The sequence below is a fragment of the Doryrhamphus excisus genome, chromosome 18, assembly GCF_030265055.1.
Source record: "Doryrhamphus excisus isolate RoL2022-K1 chromosome 18, RoL_Dexc_1.0, whole genome shotgun sequence".
Classification (NCBI taxonomy): Eukaryota; Metazoa; Chordata; class Actinopteri; order Syngnathiformes; family Syngnathidae; genus Doryrhamphus; species Doryrhamphus excisus.
This window is the reverse complement of record NC_080483.1, coordinates 6,985,325-6,995,807: the sequence shown is the minus strand read 5'-3', so window position 1 is coordinate 6,995,807 and position 10,483 is coordinate 6,985,325. Positions and strand designations below refer to the sequence as shown.

The 10,483-nt window shown below is 38.0% G+C and overlaps 1 protein-coding gene across 2 annotated transcripts; it reads left to right on the top strand.

Moving 5' to 3' along the window:
• Positions 1 to 3,398: 3,398 nt before the first annotated feature.
• Positions 3,399 to 9,874, top strand: chia.1 (chitinase, acidic.1). 2 transcript variants are annotated; one of them, XM_058054848.1, is made up of 12 exons: positions 3,399 to 3,409; positions 3,545 to 3,602; positions 4,069 to 4,098; positions 4,605 to 4,809; positions 4,882 to 4,938; positions 5,017 to 5,182; positions 6,251 to 6,375; positions 6,502 to 6,625; positions 7,630 to 7,812; positions 7,886 to 8,002; positions 9,289 to 9,415; positions 9,606 to 9,874. In XM_058054848.1, exons 2-12 carry the CDS (start codon positions 3,584 to 3,586, stop codon positions 9,812 to 9,814), a joined length of 1,362 nt encoding a protein of 453 aa, XP_057910831.1. In that variant the 5' UTR covers positions 3,399 to 3,409; positions 3,545 to 3,583; the 3' UTR covers positions 9,815 to 9,874. The 2 variants fall into 2 exon arrangements, with proteins under 2 accessions (XP_057910831.1, XP_057910830.1); XM_058054847.1 differs by lacking the exons at positions 3,399 to 3,409; positions 3,545 to 3,602 and having other exon boundaries at positions 3,971 to 4,098.
• Positions 9,875 to 10,483: the final 609 nt, after the last annotated feature.

Here is a 10,483-nt window from a genome sequence, read left to right as displayed (position 1 = left end):
AAAAAGAACAGCAGACATGAAAAAAAATCTGTAATTTTACAAGAATAAAGTCAAAATGCTCTGAGAAAAAAGTTCTATTTTAAGAAGAAAAAAGTTGTAATTTTAAGAGACTAGCGTCGTAATATGACAAAAGAATCACATAATTTTATGAGCATAAAGTTGAAATATGAAGTAGATGGTATTTTTTAAATAGTTCTAATATTATGACAAATACACAAAACAAAATAAAGTAACTGTTGGAAAATTAGGTTGCGGAAAAAGTTATAATATTATGGGAATAAAGTCCTAAGGAAACGTCTGAAGATTATGTAAGAAGACAGTTGACACTTGAAACTAGTAATAGGCATGTTTAACTTCTATCATAAAGGTGTTTCTTGAACTCTACACACAGGAGAGCTTTACCCTTTTTAGTACCCTTTCATCAAAGATCCTTTATTTGACCACAGCACTCTACCTATTGTACAAACAGTGGAACCTTGGTTAATGTCATTAATCATTTCCAGAAGGCCCAGCCTGAAACAATCCTATTCATCTTTTCCAGAAAGCCATAAATGTTAACACAAAACTTTTATAGTTTACTATTATAGATTAACATGCATAAAACTACTTCAAATGCATACGCATATCCATGAAAGGAATTAGGGATTGGCTTTTTTGGCGAAAACCGATATTGTTCAACTCGGAATTTCTGATACCGATATCAGCCAATACCGATATGTGTAACATGACATATCTCCTGTAGTGGAATGAACACATATGTGTTGTATACGGCATGTTTTTAATATCGGTTTTCATGATCGGGGCAAATCTGATACCGATATCAAGCGATATTGCAACACAAGTGCTGCGCAACACAATACAGATGGAAATAAAAAGTCACAAACCCAGAAGACATTCGACCGTAGAAAAGTATTGTGTGTAAAACTACATTTTTTTCTACTACATATATTCTACCAATGTAAAAATAATAATAATAATATGGGTTTTCATGCCAAATTACGGCCGAGTGGTTAGCATGTAGGCTACACAGCTAGGAGACCTGAGTTAGATTCCAGCCTCGGCCATCTCTGTGTGGAGTTTGCATGTTCTCCCCGTGCATGCGTGGGTTTTCTCCGGGTGCTCCGGTTTCCTCCCACATTCCAAAAACATGCTAGGTTAATTGGCGACTCCAAATTGTCCATAGGTATGAATGTGAGTGTGAATGGTTGTTTGTCTATATGTGCCCTGTGATTGGCTGGCGACCAGTCCAACTGTGACCCCGCCTCTCGCCCAAAGACAGCTGGGATAGACTCCAGCACACCCGCAACCCTCGAGAGGATAAGCAGTAGAAAATTAATGAATGCCAAATTCCATGTCCAGCTAAACAGATAAACCTCAAGTCGCTGCCTTTCTTCGAATCACGGCTTCAAAATAAGCCAAAATGGAGCCAAAGAGAATCACAAGTGTCAGCATTTTGATAAGGCTAGTGATAAATATACTGTATACTGTCCAGCTATCCAGTATACTGTATCTGTATACTATCTTATCACTGACAAGAGAGGAAGTAGTTGCTTCCATGTTTCACTAAATGACAAGATGAATAGAGTCCTATAACCAACAGCTAATACAGTGGAACCTCAGTTAAGACGTTTTGGTACATTTATGTGTTAGCATACAACGCTAATACACAATCATCACAAAACGTCAGATTAGCAACCGAACCGAAAGTCAACTGTGTAGCTCGTCTGTGATGTCATCAGTGGTTGACACCCAAAAATGACACATAAAAACAAAACTAGTGTTGAGCAATCATGTTCATATACCAATGTATCGGTAAAATTGATAATAAAAAGAGTACCTTTTTATACAAGACTCACATTTTTATACTTTTACATGCATAAAACAATTCGACATGCATATAATTGGCGAATGAAAGGATAACGGAACATTTAAGATGAATTTTACCTTCACTGAAGACAACATTCCCAAACACACAATGTGGCAGCGAGTAACCAAACGGACACCACGTTCCTGTTTTGCCATGAGTTATTTCTTGAATTCAATTCAATAGTCTTTTTCACCTTTTTTATCATAATGCTGGCACCTGAAACTTATTTTTCTCCATTTTGTTATTGAGGTGGGGAACACTATTGAATTCAAGAAATAACTCATGGCAAAACAGGAAGGTGGTGTTGTTTTCATTCATTCATTTTCTACCGCTTTTCCTCACGAGGGTCGCGGGGGTGCTGGAGCCTATCCCAGCTGTCTTCGGGCGAGAGGCGGGGTACACCCTGGACTGGTGGCCAGCCAATCAAAGGGCACATATAGACAAACAACCATTCACACTCACATTCATACCTGTGGACAATTTGGAGTCGCCAATTAACCTAGCATGTTTTTGGAATGTGGGAGGAAACCGGAGTACCCGGAGAAAACCCACGCATGCACGGGGAGAACATGCAAACTCCACACAGAGATGGCCGAGGGTGGAATTGAACCCTGGTCTCCTAGCTGTGAGGTCTGCGCGCTAACCACCCCATAAACGAACATTTAAGATGAATTTTACTTTCACTGAAGACAACATTCCCAAACACACAATGTGGCAGCGCATAACGGACACCACCTTCCTGTTTTGCCATGAGTTATTTCTTGAATTCAATTCAATAGTCTTTTTTTATCATAACGCTGGCACCTGAAACTTATTTTTCTCCATTTTGTCATTGAAGTGGGAAACACTATTGTATTCAAGAAATAACTCATGGCAAAACAGGAAGGTGGTGTTGTTTTCTTTTGCATTTAAATTGTAAAACATGTTTTCTCTTCACACTTTTGGCTTTCTGAAATGGATGAATTAGATTAACATTATTTGTTATGGGAAAAATGTATTCAGGTAGCATCCATTTTGGTTTGAGTAAGCAAATGATGCTAGCCAGGTTCCACTGTATTTATTATCAGTCTTATTATGATATTGAGCCTTGCGGCACATTTAGTATGCCATGACAAGTCATGATGTAACTTTTGACTCAGTGTGTGAAGAATTGAAGAACGCATCAAAGCAAATATTGTAGTATTTTGTACCATGTGTCATGTACCAGAAGTGTTTTTAACAGTAAACCAAACAAAATAATGTATTGGTGTTGTTATTGATGGTAATAATAACTTCCTGATTGATGGATGTCACCAAATAGTAAAGTAGATACAAATGAAGCAATGAGTATAAAAGTGCCAGGAGAGGAAGAAATGATGATGGAATATGCTGTATAGCTTACATAACACCCGCTTTGTCAATAGCCTATTGTTCCTTTCTTATTAAATCCATAAGACGCCCACGCCTTCTTTATCAGCTGCACTTTGCCATTCAAGAGAAAAATATAAATGAGGCCCAAGTGTTGAACGTCTGCACTGGTGCCTGCGCTCCTCTCAATACAAGGTAAAGAAATCTCTTTCTTTCTCATGCAATCATCTTTTCTCACATGCACACCAATGCTATTATCATCTTTTCACATACAGCACACACACCGGTGTCAATGTCATCCATGTTTGAAGTACTTGTCAATCTTTGCAGTTGTTTCGTCGTTCCAGCAGGTTGTTTTCAAACAGCACGATGGCCAAACTGCTGACAGGTAAATATCTATTTTTATTCCAGGTCATCACTATCTAGTGCAGGGGTGGGCAAATATTTTGACATGTGGGCGACATTGAGTTAATAAAATTGTCTGGGGGGCCAGAACATATATATTTAACACGCACACACACACACTGCTTATAATTTTCCTTGAATTATTTGTCTAATTTTATCTGTAAAATTGTTATACTATCAGCTGTATGTTCTCATGTCATATATTTTTTTCAGGAGCACTTTAAACATCACACCACATCAAATATGAAAATTTAATTTTGCAGTTTTGTTGTTGCAAGTCATGTTGCCAGTTTGTATGTGGTCGCATGTGGTCCCCGGCCCGTAGTTTGCCCACCCCTAATCTAGTAGATATTTGAATTTGACATCATTAACGTAGCGTCACTACAGCTACAGTCAAAAATATCATCATGAAATGTATAAAGTAATAAATATGTCATGTATCCATACAGGTTTGGGTGTTCTTCTGATGCTGGGCATAGGTAAGATGTTGCTTTCATGACTGCTTCCTGTTTGCATCCTCTTACTCTCATTGCATTCATTTCCTGCGAGACAAACATGGTGTTCATCATGCAGTAGAAACTTTCATTTTGCTTAACCAATATGATTACATTGAATATTTTTGTAGTTATGGCATCCAAAACCTGTAGATGGTCTTTTAAATTGAGTGTTTAACAGTATTAGCGCCCTCAAGATATGACATAACACGCCTATAGTCACTTTTACATTTGTATTAAACCATATAGTCGATAGTATAAGAGAAAAATAGACATAAATAAGACATATTAGACACAGTTCCTTATTGTCCCGTTCATGCGGTGTCACAATAAATAAGTTCCCTAGGGAGCCTTAGTGATGAGACCTAGTGCCAATCTTACCAAACACTGACATCTAGTGGCCAATGTAGGATACAGCACTTAGAGTCACAATTACTCTGTTACTGTCTCGTGCTTAGCCCAAAACAACAACATGTCTTCTCTCTCTCCAGCCGCTTCCAGCAAACTGGTGTGTCACATGACCAACTGGGCCCAGTACAGGGCCGCCAATGGCAAGTTCACCTCAGACAACATCGACCCATTCCTATGCACGCACGTCATCTACAGCCTGGCCACCATCAACAACTTCAACCAAATCGCCACCATTGAGTGGAACGATGAGCAGCAGTATATCAGACTGAACAACTTGAAAAAGGCGTAGGTTACTACTCGCAATTAGTAGTAATTAGTAATAGTAATATTGATATTGATTGATGTTCATGTTGTTAGCAACCCTGCACTGAAGACTCTGCTGTCCGTTGGAGGAACAAAAAATGGAATTAGCCCGTAAGTCCTTAAACAATCCCTGAACTACTACTATTAATTAGTACTAATACTCAACTAAGTACTTGAACGTCCCTCCAGATTCATCATGATGGTCGCCAAGCCCGAGAGCCGCGCCACCTTCATCAAGTCGGTTATCAGCTTTTTGAGAACCCAGAACTTTGACGGACTGAATCTGGCTTGGGAATATCCCACCTTCAACAGCAGCCCCATGCAGGACCGGGAGAGATTCACTCTGCTGGTTAAGGTTAGCATCTTTTATCACCATTTAGCAACTATTGGCTATACAGTGGAAACTCGGGTATGGTTAGTGCTTTTTTTTTTTTTTTTTGGTTCGCCCATCTATGATGTCGTCAGCGGTTGACTCTGTAGTTCTTTGCTAACTAACACAGTTACACCATAAGTCTCAAAAACACACAAAATGCCTTTTTATACAAATACAAATATTTTTTGTTTGATCCTTCTGTTTGTGTAAAAGTACACATCGTATTCATTTATTCCAAAATTTAATTAAATGCGCTTTTGTTTGAGTTAATGCAATGGTTAGTAGGTATTTATTCCTATATTAACTAACTATTATTATTATTATTATTATTATTATTATTATTATTATTATTATTATTAACTGTTTTATGCATGTATTATTCCGATATTAAATCAAATGATTTAATGAACTTTGATTTAATGTATGTATTTATTTACTTCAGTATGAAATTAAATGTACATTTGTTTTAACGCATTTACACATTTAAAAAAATATATATCAGGATTTAAATGTACTTTTTTTTAGATATTTTAAATGTATTAAACATGATTTATTAATTTAAATATGAAATAAAATATAAAATAAAATAAATAGTATATTGGTTTTCACTTATTTTGTATTTGTTTTTAAAGTTTGTTATCAATTTAGATGTATTAACTACAAATATATTTATACATATTGGTATTCACTTAATTATGAAATTAAATTTACATTTGTTTGAACATATTACTGTATACATTAAAAAGTATTTATTAATTTAAATATACAAAATATATATATTTGCTTTAATGTATTTATTCATTATTATAAATTATTTAATGATCATTATGAATTATAATGATTATTAATAATTTACACTTAATGCACAAACAATTAATATACAAGTAAATGTACATTTTTCATGTATTTATTAATACAAATGTTGCATTAAATGCACATATATGTATGTATTATTATTTTTACATTACTTTTTGAATTACTTAATTAGAGATTCATTAGAGATTAATTAACTATACATTTTAATATGAAATGAAATGTACATTTGTGCAGGAGTTGTCTGCAGCTTTTGAGACGGATGCCAGCGACTCCAAGAAGCCTCAACTCCTTCTTTCCGCCAATGTGGCGTCCATCAGAGCTACCATTGACCGAGCCTACGAGGTCAACAAAATTGCAGCGTAAGCTTCAGGCAACCTTTTTTCGTGCATAAATTAGCATGCTAATCTATGTCACCTCAACAGAATAGACTACCCCAGATCATAAACCATTAGCACAGAATAGAATTTCTCTGCTTTCACCCTCAGATACTTTGACTTCATCAACATCATGTCGTACGACTTCCACGGACACTGGGAGGAAGCTACCGGACACAACAGTCCTCTCTACCCCAGTTCCATGGACTCTGGAACGCACATTCACCATAACATTGTAAGAAACACACAAATCCATCTAAATATCGCACAATACATGTTAATATTTCTAAGCGACATTGGTGAAGGTTCTGATGCTCATCCAAATAATACTGTGATACTACTTCATCACAGTAGTCAAAGAATGCACATTGTCTCTGATCTTATTTTACACGGGGGTGCTGGAGCCTATCCCAGCTGTCTTCGGGCGAGAGGCGGGGTACACCCTGGACTGGTCGCCAGCCAATCGCAGGGCACATATATACAAACAACCATTCACACTCACATTCATACCTATGGACTATTTGGAGTCGCCAAACCTAGCATGTTTTTGGAATGTGGGAGGAAACCGGAGTACCCGGAGAAAACCCACGCATGCACGGGGAGAACATGCAAACTCCACACAGAGATGGCCGAGGGTGGAATTGAACCCTGGTCTGAGGTCTGCGCGCTAACCACTAGATCGCCGTGCCGCCCCATTCGATATACTTGATCAAGTATTTAAATTTATGACTTTTTTATTCTAACAATCTATTCTTATTTCTTACTTTATTATTTTGACAATGATTTTTTTCACTTTATTATTCTAACATTGTTATTGTTATGAATGTCCTTATATGAACTGAAGCCATATTTTGACAGGAATACAAGAAGAATGAATGATGAATGAATAATTAATTTCATAGTGTGGACCTTGGCAAAACCAGTCCAGAGTGTACCCTTACTCTCGCCCAAAGTCAGCTGGGATAGGCTCCAGCATACCCCCATGACCCTAATGAGGATATAGAAAATGGATGGATGGATGAAAAGTGATGATGAAGTAGTAAATGTAGGTCAGTATTTCTGGTAGGCCTGCAGAGAAGGCTCTGCTGGCCCTAAGTGTACACCACTGGGTGTATGTAAGTAGTCATAGGTATACTATATGTCAAGAAGTTCATGTTTGTCATTGTGAGAGTAAAAGCAGCATAGAGTATCCGTATGTAGAACAACATAAGTGAAAATGTGTGTTCTTTGCCATCTTAGAACTCATCTGTGTCACACTGGTTGGCGCTCGGCGCCCCAGCCGAGAAGCTGCTCCTGGGCTTTCCAACCTACGGTAGAACCAACCGCCTTACGACGCCTGCTAACGGCTTGGGAGCACCAACTAACGGACCAGCCGACGCCGGGCCGTACACTCGCACTGCTGGGTTCTGGGCCTTTTATGAGGTGGACTGATAGTAGTTGTAAGGACTTTTCCAGGGCAAGAAAGTGATGTTGTGTGGGTTTGTTGTTTTTGCAGGTGTGTGGCTTCCTCACCAGTGCTTCCGTTGAATGGATCGAGCAGCAGAGCGTTCCTTATGCCACTTATGGCAGTGCTTGGGTGGGCTATGATGACCATCGCAGCTTCTCATCTAAAGTAAGAACATCTTATACAGCTGGTGCCTTCCCACTTATTTGGGGCTGTTTCACTTTAATATCAATCAATGCATAACAAATACAATCATTAAGGTCCTCTGACAACATTATTATAAGGCTGGCCCTTTAAGGCTGGAGCTTTAAGGCTGGCCTTCTAAGGCTGGAGCTTTAAGGCTGGCCCTTTAAGGCTGGCCCTTTAAGGGAGGCCCTTTAAGGCTGGCCCTCTAAGGCTGGCCCTCTAAGGCTGGAGCTTTAAGGATGGCCCTTTAAGGCTGGCCCTTTAAGGCTGGCGCTTTAAGGCTGGAGCTTTAAGGCTGGCCTTTTAAGGCTGGCCCTTTAAGGCTGGCCTTCTAAGGCTGGCCCTCTAAGGCTGGCGCTTTAAGGCTGGCCCTTTAAGGCTGGCCCTTTAAGGCTGGCCCTTTAAGGCTGGCCGTTTAAGGCTGGAGCTTTAAGGCTGGCCCTTTAAGGCTGGCCCTTTAAGGCTGGCCCTTTAAGGCTGGCCCTCTAAGGCTGGCCCTCTAAGGCTGGCCCTCTAAGGCTGGCCCTCTAAGGCTGGCCCTCTAAGGCTGGCCCTTTAACATTTAACATTCTCAGAGCACTTAAATTATTATTATTATTATTATTATTATTATTATTATTATTATTATTATTATTATTATTATTATTATTATTATTATTATTATTATTATTATTATTATTATAAAGATTCAGGATTAAAATGAAAGCAGCGGGATAGCAGGATGTGGTGTACACACAAGACAGAATTAATTCTCATACTTACGTCATACGTCATAACTGCATTCAAGACTGGCATGATGACCAGAGAGCTATGTTCCAATCATAAACTGTATAAGGTTCCTATAAAATATTGTGACAGATCAATAACACTCAATAGGTTATTACTTAGGCCTATAAATGTTTTTTTAATCATGCAATAACTATTTTACAATAAAAATAATTTTTATACATATTTTTATAATATTTTTATTATATTTTTACATATATTATTTTTATAATAATATTTGCAAAAAAATCATATAATATTTAATTTTTTTCATAAAATAAATCGTATTTTTAATGACCTCTTATGGCCCACCTGCAATACAACCACGGCCCACAAAGGGCCACACTTTGGGAATCACTGTTCTAATGGATTAATATGTATGTAGATTGGTTCTTCTGACAATGTTATTTTTAGTTATTATTTTATTCCACTATGTTTCTAACATTGTTATTGAACTCTATGAATGTATTGTTATGATTCTAATCATGTTATTGTTGTTGTAGGTGCAATGGCTGACTGAGATGAACCTGGGAGGTGCTCATGTGTGGACTCTTGACATGGACGACTTCAGTGGATCCTTTTGCTCATTAGGATCTTATCCACTCATCAACCACCTCAGGCTGTCAATGGGTGAATACTCTCCCTTGCTCACTTACCATAATGCCTTATTATTATTGTATATATTTTATTATCTTTATTAAAGTTCCAAGAAGCCGCAATAAAAGTAGTAAATATAAGGTAAAAGTAGAAATGGAAGGTAAATGAGTGTGTAGCGTGAATATGCTAAAAAGTATTTTTAAATGTATTTGCATGTGTGCAGGGTTCCCGCCTAAACCCACCACCACGCCAGCTCCCACCACCACCAAGGACCCCATGGCCAGCTTCTGCCACGGGCGTCCTGACGGCCTGTATGAGAACACAGCTGATAAGACCACATTCTTCCAGTGCTACCTTGGAAACACGTACTTGCACCGCTGCCAACCGGGACTCATTTTCTGGGACTCCTGCAAGTGCTGCAACTGGCCTTGATACGCAACAATACACAAACACACACACACACACACTACCGGAAGTACTGACTCCACAACACAAGGCAAACATGTAAATGAGTCTTTCATAATAAACTACATCTTTACCAAAAACAAAACTGTTGTTGTTGCTTAAGGTTGTCATTGACTAATATTTAAATTATGTGCACTGACTAAATCCACTTTTTTACGTGACTAAGTCTTTTATTTTAAAAATTGTCAAATTTTATAAATTATGACATTGTTAAAATGGCATTTTATTTAGTAAACACTAACCAAGGACTTGAAAATTCCAAGCCTATGACTTCCGACTTGACTTGAATGTCTTGTTGTGACTTAAAACTTGACTTGGACATCTTTACTTGAGATTAACGACTAGATGCTTATTTCATAAAGGCAGTAATTAATAGAAGTTGCCAAAGCTCACAGCTTCTGGAAGACTGTTCCAGACATGAGCAACATAAAACTGAAACACAGCCTCACTGTGTTTAGTCCTGACTCTGGGAACCAGCAGGGAACCATTCCCTGAAGGTTTTTAGATGGTTCATATGGCTTTAGACTTTAGTACTTGGTGCTAGACCATGATAAGACTTGTACACAAGCAGAGCTATTTAAAACTCAATTCTCTGAGCGACAAGACGCCAGTGGAGAGACTGGACTAATAATACCC